Source organism: Aspergillus mulundensis (genome assembly GCF_003369625.1).
Source record: "Aspergillus mulundensis strain DSM 5745 chromosome Unknown scaffold_7, whole genome shotgun sequence".
In the NCBI taxonomy this organism is placed as follows: Eukaryota; Fungi; Ascomycota; class Eurotiomycetes; order Eurotiales; family Aspergillaceae; genus Aspergillus; species Aspergillus mulundensis.
In genome coordinates this window covers 1,776,823-1,795,612 of record NW_020797895.1, presented here as the reverse complement: position 1 = coordinate 1,795,612, position 18,790 = coordinate 1,776,823, and the positions used below count along the sequence as shown (strand labels likewise).

At 51.8% G+C, this 18,790-nt stretch overlaps 5 protein-coding genes across 5 annotated transcripts; 2 read left to right on the top strand and 3 right to left on the bottom strand.

The window, feature by feature from the left end:
• Positions 1-3: 3 nt before the first annotated feature.
• DSM5745_07366 (pseudouridine-5'-phosphate glycosidase/carbohydrate kinase family protein) lies at positions 4-2,478 on the bottom strand (the record flags this gene model as incomplete). Its single annotated transcript, XM_026749382.1, has 7 exons — positions 4-1,306; positions 1,367-1,664; positions 1,712-1,942; positions 1,987-2,028; positions 2,076-2,175; positions 2,223-2,414; positions 2,476-2,478. 7 exons carry the CDS (start codon positions 2,476-2,478, stop codon positions 4-6), a joined length of 2,169 nt encoding a protein of 722 aa, XP_026602472.1.
• A 458-nt stretch (positions 2,479-2,936) lies between these two features.
• DSM5745_07365 (dolichyl-diphosphooligosaccharide--protein glycotransferase subunit OST1) lies at positions 2,937-4,564 on the top strand (the record flags this gene model as incomplete). The annotated part of the gene is made up of 2 exons (XM_026749381.1): positions 2,937-3,286; positions 3,346-4,564. 2 exons carry the CDS (start codon positions 2,937-2,939, stop codon positions 4,562-4,564), a joined length of 1,569 nt encoding a protein of 522 aa, XP_026602471.1.
• A 390-nt stretch (positions 4,565-4,954) lies between these two features.
• DSM5745_07364 (mRNA guanylyltransferase) lies at positions 4,955-6,190 on the bottom strand (the record flags this gene model as incomplete). Its single annotated transcript, XM_026749380.1, has 1 exon — positions 4,955-6,190. One exon carries the CDS (start codon positions 6,188-6,190, stop codon positions 4,955-4,957), a length of 1,236 nt encoding a protein of 411 aa, XP_026602470.1.
• A 588-nt stretch (positions 6,191-6,778) lies between these two features.
• On the bottom strand, positions 6,779-12,548 carry DSM5745_07363 (uncharacterized protein; the record flags this gene model as incomplete). The annotated part of the gene is made up of 6 exons (XM_026749379.1): positions 6,779-7,164; positions 7,223-7,879; positions 7,939-8,061; positions 8,483-8,621; positions 8,976-12,243; positions 12,310-12,548. The coding sequence occupies 6 exons, from the start codon at positions 12,546-12,548 to the stop codon at positions 6,779-6,781; spliced, it is 4,812 nt and encodes a 1,603-aa protein (XP_026602469.1).
• A 2,437-nt stretch (positions 12,549-14,985) lies between these two features.
• Positions 14,986-17,180, top strand: DSM5745_07362 (putative signal transducer; the record flags this gene model as incomplete). The annotated part of the gene is made up of 2 exons (XM_026749378.1): positions 14,986-16,669; positions 16,720-17,180. The coding sequence occupies 2 exons, from the start codon at positions 14,986-14,988 to the stop codon at positions 17,178-17,180; spliced, it is 2,145 nt and encodes a 714-aa protein (XP_026602468.1).
• Between the last annotated feature and the right edge of the window lie 1,610 nt (positions 17,181-18,790).

Below are 18,790 nucleotides of genomic sequence, written 5' to 3'. Positions count from 1 at the left end.
GACTCATGGCGCAATATCCTTGAGTCTTGGCTGTAATTGTGCAAGCTCTTTACTCACACCCCCGGCACTTTTGAGAGTCAAAAGACTTGCCTCTTGCGCAAATGAAAGCAGATCTTCAATTCTCCCGTGTCCGGCGGCAAGGCCAGAGATAACAGCACCAAGCAAAGTATCTCCAGCGCCATTAGCGCTGATAATGGCCTCGTCGGCTAACTTCGCAGCCGGCGGGAACAACCGCATGTACACGCCTCCAGTGACACCATCAGTGGATGTGGCGCGGGAGAGGATATAGGGGCTGTATTCTGGATCTGTCAGACGAGCATCTCCTGGTTTCAGCAGCTGGGTAAGCAGCGCTCCTCTGGCGCCCAACTTCGTGATTATGCAGGGAAGAAATGGAAGAAGCTGGATGCTCTGCTGGGGTATGCCTGCGTCAACGAGCGCGGCTGATGTCATTGCAACCAGCCGTTCTCTCGAGCCTGACGATGACATTCCCAGCGAATCAATAACGCGCCACCAACCGGTCGAATCGAAGAGGCCATTTTCCCGGGCAGCCGTGTACATGGCCGCAAGCTCGAACTCATTCGGCGCCGCGAGGCTCACAGTGTTGTTCGGAACACATGCGGATTCGCCCACAGCTGCTTCCATTTCAGGGGTTTTCTTGAAAAGGAACTGAGATTTGGCAGCTGAGACGGGCTCAAAAGCAACTCGCGCACTGTGCTTGTTCGCCACTGCAACCCACTTGGAAAGCAATTCTGGACTCCAGTTGGCATCCACAACCACCCACTTTGGTTTCGTGTGCGAGACGACTGGCTCCCAGAAGCCATCAAAGTCGAATGTCTCTGCGGGAAGCTGCAGAATACCCATATCGGCCATGGCCACATGAAGATCCCGAGTCGCGTCGTTTACTGCAACGTATTGTGCTGTACGTGCTCTCGACGTCGCTGGTAGCACCTTGACGCCGCTAGTGGACAGCCCTTCTTGCTGCAGAGATGCCAGGGCTGCGCGGCCGCTCAAATCATCACCAACCACGCTGCAAAACATGACAGAGCAGCCTAAAGACTTTGAGGCAAAGGCGACATTGTGGCCAACTCCGCCAAGGCTTTGTTCAATGACGGCAGGATTGGACGTCCGTAGGGCGGGTATGGTCTGTCCGGCTGCAGGAACATAGTCGCATGCGAGATCTATCGCTAAAGATCCCGCAACTAGGATATCTGCCCTTTCTACTGGCTCAGTTCTTGGAGGCAGTTTCGATTTAGTCTCTGAAGTAGCCTGGTCAGCCCTACTGATCGGTAGAGTCGCTGGCATATGTCTACGCAGGGACAATCGATATTAGGACATCCCGCTCCATTCAAGGCTATAGATGACTCACTGTTCGCTAGAAATCGTGGACTGTTCTAATTTCGAGAGCTCCACGGCAACCCGCGCTGCACGCTTGACGTTCGCTTCAACTAGGGCCCGGTTGGCTGCCACCGATCTCCCGCCGCTGAGTTCCTTGATCTTGGCCAAGATGTAGGGCGTGTTGTCACTTCCGTGGTGACCTTCCACTTCAGCAAGGTGGACGGCTTCGTTGATGGCGGCGTCAATCTCGCCCTGGGGAATTGAATGCTCCACCGGAACTGGGTTAGCAAACAACATTCCCGACGAGATAGGTAGTCTCGATTGCGCATCTGCGGATTGTTAGCAAACATGACTACGCGGGGATTCTCACGCTTACAGATGATTCCAGCTGCTTCTGCTTCGTTTTCAATGACCTTGGGGCTTTTAATGCCACTGTCGCGGCTGAAGAATGCGGGGATATCAACAGGGCCCTGGCGACCATCTGCAAAAGTGCCAACACAGACGCCTTCCGTTTCAAGGTATTCAAGCGTCCTAGGAATGTCCAAGAAGCTTTTACAGCCGGAGCTAATTACAGCTACGGGGGTCCGTCCGAGCTCGGTCAAATCAGCTGATAATGTTAGCTCACGCCGTCTCAATACTTGATTGGTATACCTGATATATCCATTGATGACTCTGCACCGCGATGTACGCCACCTGATGATGTTAGTTTGGTAGAAGTGCAGATATTGAGTAAGTCTCACCAAGACCACCTGTACCGAATACCTTGATCCCCGCTAGATGCGCAAGGACCATTGTGCCGGACACTGTGGTACCGCCATAGAGCGGCTTACCAGCCACGCCCTGGAATCGTTAGCCGACTCTCCGAGTCAATGGGACAGTAAACTCACCAGACCGCAAATGTAGCCAAGATCCCGACGAGACACTTTCAGGGCGTCTTTCTTCTCCGCTCTCGATGCTAGCTCGATAAGTTCATCGGCAGCAAGGCCGACGCGAGCAACGCCTCTTACGACACCAATTGTAGCAGGCACAGCTCCGTTCGCACGAACAACGGTTTCTAGCAACGATGCGAGAGCTACACTCTCCGGATACGGGAAGCCTGCACCTATTAGATAAGCTTTATATAGGCGTCGAGCGACGTACCATGTGTATATATTGTGGATTCTAGAGCAACAACGGGCTTCCCCGTAGCTACTGCATCCCGAACCTCTTCTGAAACGCGGAAGAACTTGCTCTGAGCAAAGCTATGGTTCTGTCGGGCAAGGCGAGCGATGCCGGTTGCTCGCAATTGCGGTGTTCTGTAAAAGTGCCGGCTATGCGACGCTCTAAGTGCAAACATAATGACGGAAGCAAAACGACAACAGCTAAAGTCACAGAACAGCAAGCTGGAGAGGAGCGGAGTGAGGGGAAGAAGAGGAGCGGAGCCGCGTAACGTAATTTGGCCGCGGCGGTCGCCGTACTCGGACTCTCCATCGGGAGTTCGGGACACCTCAGCATCACGCCGACTCGTCGACCTCTCCTCCCTCTGTCTGACCCCCCGTCTTTCTTTATCTCGACCTCTTCCCCTGGCGAGAACCGTTCAGCTCGTCAGCGCTGGATGCACAATGAGGTCGTTTACTACCGTTGTCACCGCGTTCTGCGGGCTTGTCCTGTCCAGTAGCTCTATAGTTTCCGCGAAACCCACCTCCGAGTCCAATCTGCTTCCCGCCGATTTCAAGCCTCCTCAAGTCTTCAAGAATGTGAATCTGGTTCGGAGTACGAACCTTGAGAAAAGCTACGCCCGTGAGACTATCAACGTGGTGGTCGAAAATGTTGATAAACAGCCCCAGAGCGAGTACTATCTGTCCTTCCCTTCGGACGTCTTCGAGCGGGTCGGAGGTCTAGAAGTCCGCAACAAAAAGCATGCAGAGAAGGGGAGGCTTGATGTGGAAGCTGCAGAGGTTGATGCTGCCAGGTAAGTCCATTGTGGATTGCAGTAACCACATGGCCTTAAGATTAATTCGCGCTGTTTAGTGACTTCCAATACTTCATCGTCCACCTGCCTGAACCTCTGGCTCCTTCGTCACAACTCACCCTTGGAATCTCGTACTCCCTTCTCAACTCCCTCCAACCGCGTCCGGCTGCCATTGAGCAGTCAGATCGCCAGTTCCTGACTTACTCCTTCTCCGCATACGTGCCATCCGCTTATCAGACGGTGTCACAAAAAACCAAAGTCAAGTTCCCAAGCGCAAACATCCCCGACTACACAACCACGGATCTCAAGACTGGTGCGGACCCGGAACGTCAGGGCACTACCTACACTTATGGACCTTACGACACTGTCAAGGTCGCGCCAGGCACATCCTACGCCATCACGGTCCGATATGAGTTCACGAAGCCCGTGATTACAGCCTCATTGCTGGAACGGGATCTAGAGGTGTCCCACTGGGGTGGAAACTTGGCTACTGAGGAGCGCTACTGGCTTCGCAACAACGGCTCCAAGCTACTTACCCAGTTCTCCCGCGTGGACTACACTGTCGCCAATTACCAGCAGTCTCCCTCCACTGCCATCAAGGAGCTCAAGTACCCTTTAAAGCCAGGCTCAGTGGACCCTTACTTTATTGACGATATTGGGAATGTCTCTACGAGCCGCTACCGTCCCGGACTGAAAAACCGTGAAGCCAACCTTGAGTTTAAGCCCCGGTACCCTGTTTTCGGCGGTTGGAACTATAGCTTCCGTCTTGGGTGGAATAATGACCTCTCGTCCTTTTTGCGTCGGGCGGTTTCTAGCGATGATTCCTACATTCTCAAGGTTCCGTTCTTGGAGGGACCTAAGATGGGTGAGGGTATTCAGTACGAGAAGGTAGTCTTGCGTGTCGTCCTGCCTGAGGGCGCCAGGAATGTGCGCTACGAGACTGTGGAAGGTTCCTCTAGCAACGGATTGCCCAGCGCAAGCCAGATCCAAGCCTCTCTATCTACTCACAAAACCTTCATGGATACGCTTGGTCGTACCGCTCTGACTTTAACCGTGGAGAGCCTCACCGACGAAGCTCGCGATTCTCAGCTCGTGGTAAGAACTCCAACCTTTAGCCGTCACGGACTGCAGCAGTCACTTACTTGGGAACAGGTTACCTACGATTACTCCTTTTGGGATGGAATGCGAAAGCCCATCACCATTACAATCGGGCTATTCAGCGTCTTTGCGGCCGCATGGGCCATCACGAACATCGATGTGAGCATCAAGAAGCGATAGTGTATCTCTAGTATATGCATTGCCATTCGTCTCTTTTATATCAGACAACTATTCCAGAAGATAGAAAAATCGTATTATACACAAGACATGTAAGACGCGGGCCTTGATCGTGAAGCACAGTGTAAAACAAAGATGGTAGCAGGCCACGTTTAAGGCCAGTATCTAGATGCGGATAATGAACAGTATCAGGAACGTAAGACTTATATAAGAACCTCCGATCTCTCCTTTCGAATGATGAAGAAAAGGTAGAGAAGCAATCTTGACGGCCTCCCCCACCAGACCATAAAAGAAGTGCTAAGAGAGCTGAGATCATCTCAACGCCAGAACTCCGCGCAGAACATCCCCAAAGCAAAAGAATCCGCCATAACCTGAAGGAAGGATAAAAGGGTGCTACTCCTCAAATTTCCTTTTCACCCCATTCCCATTTACATGCGGCGGAGCTGCCGGTCTCGCACTGGCACGTCTTCGCTCGTCGGCTTCAGCCTGTGCCCGTTTCTTCCAAGCCGTCTTGATACTCGGCGCCGCACGAATGAGGTCCTCCTCTGTGACACGGTCTTCAATACTTTGTAATACCTTGTCGACGGTTGTATAGTGGTTCGCGTCCGCCTTGTCATCACGAATCCGATGAAACCGCCAGCGACCAGACTGATCCTTGGAGCATTCAACGATAGCATCGTCCAACGGCATTTGCAGCGCCTTGAGGTCCTCCCATTCCGACGGGGTGACATACATCTCTCCGAAATGCTGGTACTGGTCATTATTATGCAAGACAAAGAGGTGGAAGATCGGGAGGGCGTCGTAGTCCGGGTAAGGCTCTGAGACGCCGTCCGCCTCGTCCTCTGAGTCTGGTTCGAGGACAGGGAATTCAAGACGGAGACGGAAGTCGATCGTGTTTTCGGAAGGCGGTTTCCACTTTAGGATGTGTTCGTCTGTGCCGTTGCGGTACGGGGTGCTGCGGCAGGTGAAGATGAGGCCGTCGTTGCCGTGGATTTTCTTCACCTTGGGGATGATCTCGCGGAACATCATCTCAATGCCGTAGCTAAACTGGGTGGATTTGTCTTCGACCACGAAAACGCGATGTTGCTTTTCCTGCGGATACTTCTCGTATAGCGCATTGTAGGGTTTGAGGACCTTCTCCTTAAAGTACGCGAGGCGTTTGTCGAGTGTGCGGTGCATGAGGCTCTGCCCGTCCAGCACGAGGCAGTCGAAGACAAGATACTTTAACTGCTGTGTGCCATCATCGTATGTATCATTGACAAGCTCGCCGTCCACAAGTGTCTCTGTGTGGAAGTCCTGGAAAGATTCATCTCCAGGCAGAGGAAAGTGCAAGTTGGGGACCCAGCGGTACTCGTTTTTGCGGTCGATCAAGTAGTGAATTTCGTGGTCATCGGTTTCGCCGCGCGCAAAATACATGAGACAGCGAATGCCGTCAGTCTTCTCGCACACAAAGTAGTCTTCACGATGGAGCTCGGTGAGGTGGTGTCGCGCGAAGCTGACCGGTTGGGCGCCGGGGAAGCTGAGGTTCTTGCGACCTAGTAGGTTTGCGACCTCTCTGCGAAATTGTTCAGCCAGCTCGGGCTCGGCTTTTAGGCCGATTTTGTCGAGATCGGGCACAGAGTTCCCCATCTTCCCCTTCGTTTCGTATAACTCCCTCGGAGCTGGCGATAGAGCTGGGATCGAGTGCGCGAAAGGACAAGTAAGGGTGGGAGTTGTCTTTAATCGTCCGCGGGCTCTTGCTCACTGGCCCGCAGGCACAGAGAGTTGATGTCGGTAACTGCAAAGGTAGGTGATAGTGAGGTGTGGGAAAGGAAATTCGTGAGTATCGCAAGTAAGCAGCGGGTTCCGTCGAAGTGCGATCCGTTGGAGAGTCTCTTTCATGGTCCTGTCTTTGGATCTTCATCGGCGAGATAAGAATTTGTTGCCTCAGGCAGAATACCTATGCGTAGTCTTGTACATGTAAGAACACACCAAATTAAAGAAACATACTCCATGCTCTCAGTTTGATATAATTGTGCGCCAATTTAAACAACAATAACTAGCTACTCGGGGTATCGCATTCTAAATCAGACAAAAAATTGAAACAGCCCAGTTCCAGGGAAGAATGACCACCAACGCCTGTTTCGATACCAGTTCGCCAACGGAATAGATAACCATCGCTCACATATGCTTCAGAAAAAGGATGAGAATCGCAGATACACCTGAGGAATCAACCACCTAAGACCCCGCTGCTACCGGAGTTTTCCTTGCAACGTCCAGCGTGGGTAGATTGGAATTGTTGCCGAGATCGTCCGGCACATCGGACATATCGATACTGATATCGTTTATCGGCTGAAAGAGGTTCCCCTCAACCGGACTGTTGACTTGATCCCCTGTCGAGAAGAGTCCTCCGCCGCGGGCGCCGCCGAGCGCATGCGAGAGCATCTCCTTGATCCGCACAAACTGGTACTTCTTCTTGGTAGATATCAGAGTATGTCTGACCAAGGGCTGCGGGTGTGAACGAGAAATCGCCGCCATGACCGCATCTTTCTCTTCATCTGAGTCGACAGGGCCGTTGTTCTCCAGGTCATCTTGGAGCGGCGCGTTCGCGTCAATAGCCGCCTCTGTATCGTAACCCACATTAGCATAGACATCCCCCAATACAGCTTAGGAAGAACATACTCTGCTGGCGAGCCTGGTTCTTCTTTTGATAAGCCTGAAGCAGCATATCATACGGCAAAGAGCGTCCAGGCACTGCACGCTTCGCACCCATAGAATGACTCTTGCAGGTCAACGACCTCGCACACTGAGCACCATTCGGTAAAGGCACACCACACTGCTTCTCAACATCAACAGGGCCCTTTGGCTTCGCGGCCTTGGGCTTCTGCTCCTCCTTTTTCTTTTTCTTCTTCGGCTCTTTATCCTTGTTCTCTTCGTCGCCCTCTGCCTTACGCTTCTTGCCCTTTTTCGTCCCATCCTCCGCCATCCCCTTGACAGCACTCTTCTTCGCACCCTTCTGCGCCTTCACGGACTCGTCCCCCTCACCAACTTTGTCGCCACCTGCACCCTCCTCGTCGCCTTCCTTCTCTCCAGCCTTGGCCCGATTAGTCGCGTCTCGAAGCTCTTTCCTCTTCCGCGCCTTCTCCTGCTTTGCCCTTATACATCCCCGGATATGGTCCGCGGCGTTCTGCTTGAGAACCGGCCTCTTGCATGTCTTGCAAACTACAGTTTCGAGATGGTCTTCCTCGCGCGGCTTTCCTGTTGGGAAGACAGACATCGTCTTCTCATCGATCTCCGGTAGAATGGGCGATGAACCGGGGGAGTTTGGTGGCTCTTTGTCTGGGACACAGTACGTCAATCAGTAGCTGTTGACCAGGTCGCGCTCGACCGGATCTCACCTTTCTTCTTCCCTAGCTTTCCCGGCTTCTTCAGCTTGATCTTTCCCGGCTTGGTATCCTTCTCGGAGAACTTGAATCCCGACGCATCGATAAAGCTTCCGGAGCCTGACGCGGCCAGCGATGCTATATAGTTCAAAGTAGTTAGCAAAATCTCGGAGTAAGCCCACGACGATAGTGATAGTGATGGATGAGGTTGCGGGAAGTCTGGGGTCGAAGCATACAGCGAGCGATATCGCCGTTGGGAGGCATAATCACGGTGCGATAGATCGAGCACTTGCTCGAGGAAGAGGGGCGGAATAAGATAACAGTAAGAACTAAGAAGTCAGCCCCAGTCCAGCGGACACAAAATTATTAGAGCTAACAATGAATATGGGGAGTTTTGAAGACAGTCTCTACTACCGTATGTCGTCGTTCAAGGACGGAGCCGCATCGGGGAGTGTCACGTGTTGCGCTAGGTGTTGACTGACCTTATTATTAATATTGAACTTGTTTTTGGTACAGTAAAACCTCGCTATATACGCCTGGAGGTGAATATAGCACCTACCGAAAAGGTGAGTGGTCTGGCTTTCGACGAAAGGGGTAGTCTTCGTATAGTATTGGTAATCATATTGAGAAGTAACAATTGAACCATATCCCAGTAGAACGTTCGTCATCATAATCTCGGTCATGAAATAGTAATAGTACTAAACAATAAATATGGTTTTATATCCAACAGGGCTATGATGGGAAAGTCTGTGGAGTTCCGGGACTTCAAGACTCGCGACAAATGCAGCACTATGCTCAAATCAAACAAACCGCAACACTTTTCCTTCACTTCAACACTCCCTTTCCCCAAGACGATCCAGCGTCGATCTAGGTTTGATGGTGTGCTCCGACATATATCCATCCTACTCTGTATCACCGAAGATGAGAGAAAAAAGGTAAAGAACTTTATACACGGGTAGAAGCCAAGACGGATTATAAGGTATGGGCAAAATTCAGCGCTGCAGAGACGTTAGTTCCTGGTTATGATCGCACAGCGGATATGAAAAACTTACACGTCCACGTCGCCCCCCAGACGGTTGTCCTTGGATAGGGGCCGCTTGAGAGTAGAACTGAGGGGGGTACTGATACATCTGGGCTGAGCCCATGACAGGACTAAATTGCTGAGGCGCGTAAGGCGACTGACTGAGCATAGGGCCTGAATTGATTTGGCCAGGTTGAGCTTGCATAGCCCGGAGGTTATCCGAGCCAGCAGGATATCCGTACGTAGAGTTACCCAAAGCAGGATAAAGACCTGGAGATACCCCCCGAGACTGGGCGGCCAGATACGCTTGGTACTGCATCTGCTGTTGCGCGAGAGGCACCATGGGGTCCTGGCCGAAGGTGGAGCCGTTAACGCCACCCATACCGTTCATAGCGTTCACTCCGTTAATAGGATAAGACTCAAATTGCATGTTATGAGGCTGTTCCGATGACATGGGCCGAGCGGACTCAAGATTTTGGCCCATGATAGGGTACTGCCCGCTATACTGCCTTTCAAGAGGTGGCTGCGACGGATAAGTAGCAGTCGTTTGCCGGGACGCAGGCCGATGCTGTTGTTTCTCAGAGCCTGAGGTGTTATCACGATGGTGATTGTCGCGGGAGCCGCCCCGCGAGGACATTCCAACCTCATCCATCAATCGTTTATAGCCCTGGCTTGGTGTAGCCTTGAGTTTAGTAAGCACTTTCGAGACATTTTTCACAACTTCCGGTCGCATTGACTCGTCAAAGCAAGGCGTTGTCAGAACCTTGAAAATCAAAGTGGCACCGGACGTCTGATCGCTTAGAATCTTTTCCAGCACTTCATCACCCGGACTGAAAAACAGAGCTTTTAGTACGATATTGCGCGCCTCAGGCTCGTTGCGCTGATTGATGACCTTGAGGACTGTCAAATAAGCAACTTTGTGCGTGCAGAGGTGCACAAGATGGGGAACCAGTCTTGGTGCTAACACGGTCCGTCGGCAAGGGAAAGTGCAGGTATCCAAGAACCATGTGAGCAATAAGGCACCGTTGGCATTAGTGGCAAGCTGCACGCTATGCAAGGCAATGGCTGCTGCCAGCATTCGCTGCTGGTCCTTCGTGGCATGGTGGCTTTCAAGACAAGCACGCATAGCGCGAGCTCCGAAACGACCCTGAGCAACTTCCCACATACGGCTCAACATGGTCTCGAAGACGAAATCATTAAACGGAGACCCAAATCTTAGGCAGCACTGGAGGACATAGTTGCCGTATTGGTCCAAGAAGAGAGGTAAGGTGTATGGCCGAAGAGCATCCACGATCATCCGCATCTGCGTTGGCGTTTTCGCGACATCGATGATCTTTTGCGCTGCCCAGGTACCGTTCTTGTGTACACCAATCTCACCGAGATGAGGTGCAATTGGAACAAGCATTCGTTCTTTCGTAGGCTCGGAAGAGTATTCGAACAGTTTCTGAACAACGGTGTTGCCTAGATAATCGGAAGCAAGCTCGGCAATCTCGGGAAGCATTGCGATCGCGGTTTCCTCAATTTCTTGTATTGAACAATTCCCATTATCGATCCTCTTACGGATGTCGCGAAGACGAGGGGCATCAAACATTCTGGTTTGATTGGGCTCAGGAATGGACGGTATTTCGTCGTTAAAACATTGGAAGGAAATTGCTTGTTGGATACTGGCATTGATCTTCATGGTGTCGTCCTCCGTTGCACCGAATTCCTTGACAATATGCACCATTTCGGGCTGAAGCTCAGGAAGAGCGGGCAGCTGAGGAACAGTTGAACCGCTGCTGAGTTTGTCCGCGTCAGGAGCGGATGACTTTGAGTTTGGATCAGGAGTAGGGGAAGACTGGGCACCGTTGACTCCAGGTGTGCCAGCGTTGGACGATCCGGGTACCTTGGCATATCCAATTCGGACAGCGCCAGCACCGGGGAAGATTTCCTTTCCATTCAGCAGCGACCTGGCCTGAATAGCGCTCTCGATGCGCTCAAAGTTGACAAAACCACAATTTTTATGGGTTAGTACACGGGTGGATTCGATCTTTCCATACATGCTGAAAATGGCTTCCAGGGAAGTGACGGTAGTCGAAACGGGAATACTGCCTATCCACAGCGCCCTAGTTGGGCCATCCTGGTTAGCCTCGTCCACTTCCGCAGTAGAGCGCAGACCGATGTTGGCGCCACCGGCTCCGCCTAGGTGCAACATCTGAACGGCCTCCGTCAACTCATCATATTCACCAGTTTCAGCGATGTTCAAATCGGCCGCGCTGAAACTGTTCTCGAGGCGGGAAGGGGTTGCAAGATAGTTGCGAATGGAAGATCGCTGAGGGGGTGCTTCGAGGATACCTGCAGTCCTTGCGCGTGGGCGATTGGCTGTCGCGTGGTTTGCAAAAGCTTGCACAGCGAGGTTATGCTGATGAATCTGCGCTTGGGTTGCAGCCAGCTGGGCGGCCGTAGCAGCTGCGGACGGTGTAATGGCCCCTGAGGGCAGTTGAGAATAGCGACTTTCGCACTCAAGCTCCTCGTCATCAGCATACTTTTCCTTTGCGTTAACCGAGTAAGAGCGGATTCGACTATTATTTTTGATCATCGCGAGCTCAGCAAGAAGTGGGGGAAGCGAAGATGTCTGCTGTTGCTGTTGCTGCTGCTGCTGGAGCAGAACATCAACGGACGGTCGTACAAAATTGGTCCGAGCTTGCTGCGGGGTTTCTGCGAGTCCAAGGTAGTCCAAGGTCTTCACGTCGCTATCTGTGAGTCCATCGCGCGAAAAGGATGATTGACTGGGTGAGGTTGGTCCCTCGGAAGATCTAATGCTAGTAAGGGTTGTCGCGCGATCACGCCCAGTAGCCCAGCTTGTCGAGAATAAAGACGGACCGAACGGCCCTGCAGATCCCAGGATATTGGTCCGCTGCGGCATTGAGCCGGCCCGAAGACGAGAGAGACTGCCTGTACCACTACCGCCACCACCCAAAGTTGTCGGAGGTTTGACGCTCGTATCGATTCCGCTGACACCGGTAGGTCGGAAGGGACTAGTAGACGGTGTGGGCCGGGAAGATTGAGATTGAGACATGAAAGGCTGTTGAAGATTCGCCTCGTTGAGAACACCGACTGGCGAGAACCGAGAGGGAACCGTGCCAGCTCGCGTTCTCCGCGCGGGCCCATTCATTGCACCGCTTGTAGAAGGCACCAGGTCAGGAAATCCCTCCTGGCTGGGTGACTCGGGGATGTTTTCGCGCAGGGGAGTAGAATGGCCGCTCGTTGGAGGGCCCCAAAACGGAGAGACACCTTCTTCCGCTTGTATCTCGCGTGCACTGTTTTGGCGAGCCAACACGTCAATAATGGACCTCTATGCTTGGAGTCTGCTTGAGATCACCTACCGCTTTGAGTACAACCGGGCACCAAGTTCATGAGAAGGGGATCCAGCCCCTAATCTTGCACTTCCTATCGAGCCTGTAGCACCATTGAGACTGTTTGACGACACGAAGGGCGGCCTTATGGGAGCGTTCGCGGACGGGTCGCTGGGAGAGCTGCGACCAGTAGAAGTCCCAGACATGGGCTGGGTGGTAGGGATATAATTGAGGCTCATGTGACCCTCGGGTCGCGACACAGGTAGCATCATGAACTTGTCCTTCCGTCCCAAGACTAAATCCTGTCCAAATAGATGTTGCAGATCTGTGCTATGCTGTGACAAAATGTGTAATATCCGGTACGATCAATATCTCATCCCAGGATAACCATACGTTCGAGGCTAATATTTCGGAAAGCGACGGGTGTAAACGACCAATGTAATGAAGGATGTCTTATTTTGCGTATGTCATCAGGTGGATGCTGTATCCAAATCTTTGCGAGATTCAGGCAGTGAGCGCAACGGCGGGGTTGACCGGATGAGTGGCTCCAGTGGATACGTAAGCTCGAATGATGCTGGAGTTCAGGAAGAGAGAGGAATTGGATGAGCAGGGCGCCGGGATTCGTTCGGAGGCGTAGAGATCGATAACAATCACGATGAATAAGACTGCTGGCTCGTAATGGAATCTGCCTGGTACCGGAAATGCACCAGTGTACTAAATTGCCGGGCGAGGGGTTTACCGTGGATGTGTAACGGCTCGCTAGAAGAAAAGAATGAGATACGCAATGAATCGTCGAGGCAACAGTTCAAGAGAGAGAGAGGCAAGAAAGGATAGAAGCGAGAACACGATGCAAGGCCCGGCTCGCTGGTGGCTGGAAATTAGCAGGCAGCTCAGGGCAGAAGCCGAAAAGTGGAACGGCGGGCTATGGAGAAGGATCGGGAGATGACGTGACTAGAAGATACAATATGAAAGAAGTATGGGAGAGAAGAAAGAGGAAGAGATGGGGAGAGAGCAGAGAGAGGTTGGAAGAGGACAGACGGAGAAAAGACTTTCGAGTAGGCGGTTGCAGGCCACTCTGACCTGGAGCTCCCGCTGCTTTGGTTGGTCCGTTCTTCGTCTATTGAACGTTGGAAGCCTCGACCTCGACCACTTATAACTTGTGATTATTACTCCGTACTCTGAAGCTCTTGACAGGAAAACTGATTCAAGGCAACAATGCTGCGAATGCATGTCTCTGTGGTCTACGGAGTATGGATAACATCCATTGCATTGTGACTTCCTACCGGCATTTTACTGCGCGCTGATGCTATTATCTTTCTCCGTATCCCGTGCATTGCTTCTGAAGGGGTTTCATGAGTCCAGTCACTCAACTCCCGAATCCACGAACTCTAGAATCTAGATCCTGTGCGGCTACAATGTGTTTCAAGCGACGATCCAAGATGTCAGTGGAGTTTATTAAGTGGCCTCCCTTGCTCCAACTTCCAAGGCTCCGAGACTCGAACAACAGCTTCGATGCTGCGTTTGCACTAACCGGAGACACGGAACACTCCGTTTTGAGGAATTGTCTTATTCCGTTGGATTGTGGGTAGTACTCGAGGTCAATTTTACGGCTGGTACCTGATCTTATCTGACATGAAATTCAGACTGGAATGTGACAGGGGTAATCTTTCCCAAACTCGCCCTTCAGGAACCAGCCCCTTTCCCACCTTTGTTAACTGATAGAAGTGCCAACTGCCAATGACGAGACATCATGAGAAGAACCGCCGGCAGGGATTCTGAAACAGGGAGTGATCTGAAAACCAGCCCTGTTTGGATGCTTGACACTCTGAAACACCCTCGACCCCGCATTCCAACCACTGCCGAGTCCATCGACCACCGAGTCATCCCGAGCACGCTGGACTCTGAGAAGCGCGTATTTCATCGGATGCCGATGAGTAGTACTGCGTATCACGCGTTGATGCTCTTGAAGATATATATTATGTTTATATATAAATTTGTAGAGTGAAAGTATGTCAGGGAATATTACCTGGGCCCCTCTCAGAGTCTCAATCGCCCCACCTGGAATATGCTAGGTAGGCGGCACCCTTTACTAACAGAAGGAGATGAAGAATAAGATTGCTACGCACGTCAAATAGAGAGAGAAATAATAAGCACTACTAAGACATCGGGACGGAGTAAGTGATGATGCATTCTAAATTCTCCGGGCACCCTTGGCTAGGGCAGCTATAAGCGCGCCAGCGGGGATATGGTACTACTCCGTAGCAAGAGGAAGCATCAGTATCAAACATCATTGCGCTTGAGTAGATGCGGAGTACACAGCTCGGATGCGTACTGACGGATCTACACCCTCTGGCCTGCGCGGAAACTTATGGTGCACGTATCCGTACTACTCAGATATGCAGATTGCCTTGGGCAGTATTTAGCCTATCTGACACCTGAGGCTCCAAATAAACCTGCGCGTCTTATCTACACCGCCTTCAAAGCTCCCATCGCCGAAATAAAGTATGGGCGGCTCCCTTCATCCCGAATCATTCTACTACCTGTTATCGCTTGTCGTCAGATATTGGCACATTCATGACTTTTAGGTGGAGTTAGGTCAACGGTTTGACCAATCACAATCTTTATACACGCGTCTTGAATGTGAGCCATCGGGTCTCCCAATTATCTGTGTCCGAACGCTCGCATCGATTTGTCTCGAAAACTAAAATGTTGCATGATGATGAAAGGTCCTCATCGGAAGATGAAGCTCCTGTGCAATCGCTCATTCAGGGGCGTGAGAAGCGAAGCACAGCGGGTCGGCAAATGTCCGCTCTCCTGGATGCAGAAGCAGATGATGAACTGGCACTATTGTTTGAAGAAGTGGATGACGATAATGAGTTCGCCGCCGATGCCGTGGAGGAAGGGGGCGAGGAGGACGAAATGGGTCTGGACTCTTCTTCCGACGATGAGGATGATCAGGGACCTAATGCTCAGGCGGATGACTTTGAAGGGGAACGACAGATTGAGAAGGAGGAGAAAGAAGAGAAGAAAAAGAAAAGAGCCCGCGAAGACCTTCGGTACAGGATCACAAGCAAGAAGGTGAAGATCGACCCCACCGCAGCTCCCAAGGCGCCAACGACCCCTGCTCCTCGCCCAAGAAAGAAGTCTGAGCGAGTTTCATGGATTCCTACGCTTGACGAGGGCCCTACGCGATCTTCCTCCCGTCGGCAAACTATGCAGAACAAGGAACTCACGCACGCCCGGTTGAAGGATAGCGAGGAGAAGCGTATTCGTCTTATTGCTACAATGGAGGAAGCCGCTAAACGGAAGGCCAAGCACAAGCCGAAGGAAATGACACAGGCCGAACGTCTTGCTGAAGCTGAGAGGGTGGAGCGGCACAACAGCAAAAGCCTCAATCGATGGGAGGAAATGGAAAAGAGAAAAGCTGAGGAGAGGCGAGCCAAGATCGAAGCACTTCAAAACCGCCGTCTCGAAGGCCCCGTTATCTCCTACTGGAGTGGTGTTGCTACCTGGGCAGATGGTCGGTTGACCCGCGTCGGCAAAGTGGCAATTACGCCAAAGCCGGAGAAAGATGATAGTGGGCGCAAAAAGAGCAAGAAGGCGGACAAAGAAGGGAAAGCCGAAACAGAGCAGAAGCCAGGCAGTACTGCTGAGCCCAGTACATCGCTGGTTGTTCCGGTTGCCATACCAGAGATACAGGGGCCCCCGGAACCCAAGCAAGACGACCAACCTCTACCGGCCACGGATGCTAGTCAAGCCGCTGGGGTCCCCCAAGCTGAAGCTTCTATAACGCCTCAAGCCACTGTTTCTCTAAACCAAGCTTCGGGGGCGCCTTTGTCAGCCGCACCTAGCACAATTAAACCTATGCCTTGCACCGTTAAGCCTATCTCAGAACTGGATAACCCTGCTGGTGAGCAGTCGGCAAAAGCGAATGATGAGGGGACGACGCAAGAGTTTCTCGACCGTCCAACAAGCCCTGCTTCTCCAGTAGCGGCAGTGGCACCGGAAGATACCAATACCCCCACAACTGATTTATCTAAAGCAGAAGAGAAGACCAATGATGAGATGCAACAGCCGGCTAGCGAACAATCACCGACCACTCAGTTAGATCCTGGGCATTCTCCCGCTGTGTCTACGTCTCATACTCCTGTCACTACCCAACCGGTCGAACAGGGAAGCGCGGAGGGCCTTATGGAAATTGACCATAAAGCCGACATTCATGTAGACGAAACAAATCCTACAGCTGCGGAATCGCAATCCGTGGCTCCTCCCGCAGTCATTGAGCACACGGGGCGATGTCTCACTGTGCTGGAGAATTTTGACGACAAAACCGCTCAAAGTAGAGATTTCAGTATCTACTTCAACGCAAAGAAACCTCCTAGGCTTACAAGTAAGTGTATTGTCATCAGTTCGCTCTAACCGCTACTAATGTGCAAACAGAAATCTCATCCTCACTGTGCGTTATCACATCTCTCCCATCCCGCTACCGAGACCCGGATACATCCCTCCCCTTCGCAAACTCCTACGCGTATCATGAAATCCGCCATACCGCCGCCCAAAAGTACTCATGGAGCCCCATGCTCGGTTGTTACGTTGGACCTGCCGGAATTGCTGCACGCGGTGTGCCCGACAGGTTTCTAGACCCTAATGCAAAAAAGACCACAAAAAAGCTCAGTGGATCTGGTGCCCAGTCCAGTGTGCCCGATAAGGAGAGGACTGCAAAACAGGTCGGCGATGATACCCCGACCACAGCCACGACCGCAAAAACGTCTACGCCCGCGTTGGCTACTGCGCCTCTGCCTCCACCTCCACCTGCGCCTGCACCAACAGCCACGGCTCCTTCTCTTGCGCCAATACCTACCACAGCAGGCGCAGGTGATGCGATGGATGTCGATAAATGATGACTAGAACTGATCATGACCTTTTATGATGTACAGTACCGCTATGATACCCTTGGGATAAATCAGTCTGTTTTCTTGGATCAAACTGGTCAGTGGAAATCATTCGTAAGACGAGGCGCAATCGTCCTTGACTTTACGTTCGATTGTGTATCTTTTGTAAGAGCATCTATACACCCTAGTACAATGGCTATTTCACCCCAACAGACTTCTGGCTCTTAATTGGAGAAACTGTAGTATCACGGTTTCTCCAGCTCGGAGGAGAAGACGACTAAATTAGTATCCCGATCACGATCTACGCTCGCGGCTCATCGCTCGTGGGCCCGTGGCTTGTGGTGCTCTCGCCAGAATACGCGCTCTCTATTCTTCAACCGAGAACTTGATTGCGCTCTCACTCCCAATTTGAGCGCATCACTCACCCACGGGGCCATTCTTTACCTGGCTCAGCAGCACAATTATCTCTCGTAAAACATACAAGCGCGGAAAGCCAGTGCTTTGCATATCTCGTAGATATGGTATCACAGCGCCGACGCAGAATCGAGTTGCGGAAGCTGACGTTCTTGATGGCCTCATTCATATCAGTAGTTACGCTATCTGATGTGCTATCTTGCGTCATAGCCAGTGTAAGTTACTGTCAGGCCGAGGCAGAATTGAGTTGCGGAAGTTGACGGGCAGCAAGTAGGGTTACATTTAGATGGGTTGTTCCAAGGCAAGCAATTATCGAAGCGGCATCCAATGAATCGGATAGCACCCTATATGAAGCGAGTGCATGAAACCTGCTGCTGCCTGCCTCACTGTTCTGAATGGTCAAAATGCTTTTTCCAGCGTCAGCAGGGCGCATCGTCAAGTTAAGATCTTCTCATGCTCACGAGGCAGCGCCGAGTCATTGGTACAGTCAACCCCCGCTATGTGATTGAATGTCTGGGCGTTTGTGGAGCAAGAGCTTCTGAATGTTTCGGCTTCATCATCGACAGTTCGATGCCCCACTGCTGATTCTTCAGTGAGCTTTCGACTTTTGGTCTTGTCGCATTCGATTATGTGTCGTTTCTTTCTTTAGAATGGGTCTTCGTCGTGTCTGTTACAAGTAGAAGAGCTTCTGAAAAGAATGTGGGGTGTGAAGCCGATTGTCGCCATCCTTGGTTTTTACATGAGCACCCCGGGTGTCACATCTCATCCTTGGGATTCCTCAAGGCACACGCGTTGACGGCATTCTTGAGCGGTATGAGGCAAAGTAGTGCGAACAGCGAGAGTCCATGTAAACTACCAAGGATGGCGACGATCGGCTACCGTAGTCTCCCACGTTGCTTTTCCATGCAGCCAAGGAGAGTCTGCAAAGCACTGGCTTTCCGCACTCGTCAGGTGCCTCCTCCAGCTAGGGTTGTACAATTTCCCGTCAATTGTACAGACTAGATCGATCATACAACCATTAGCAATTGCCTATACCCTCTGGCCTGCAGCGTTTGCACTAACCGAAGACATGGAACAGCATCTAGAGTCATGGACTGGAAATCTGCCCGCTCTATAATTAGGATATGTCGATTTCGAATTGGTGCCTGACTGCCTGAGCCTGAGGCCACCCGTGGCCGGAATCGTCACCCCGAGGCAGGTGCTTT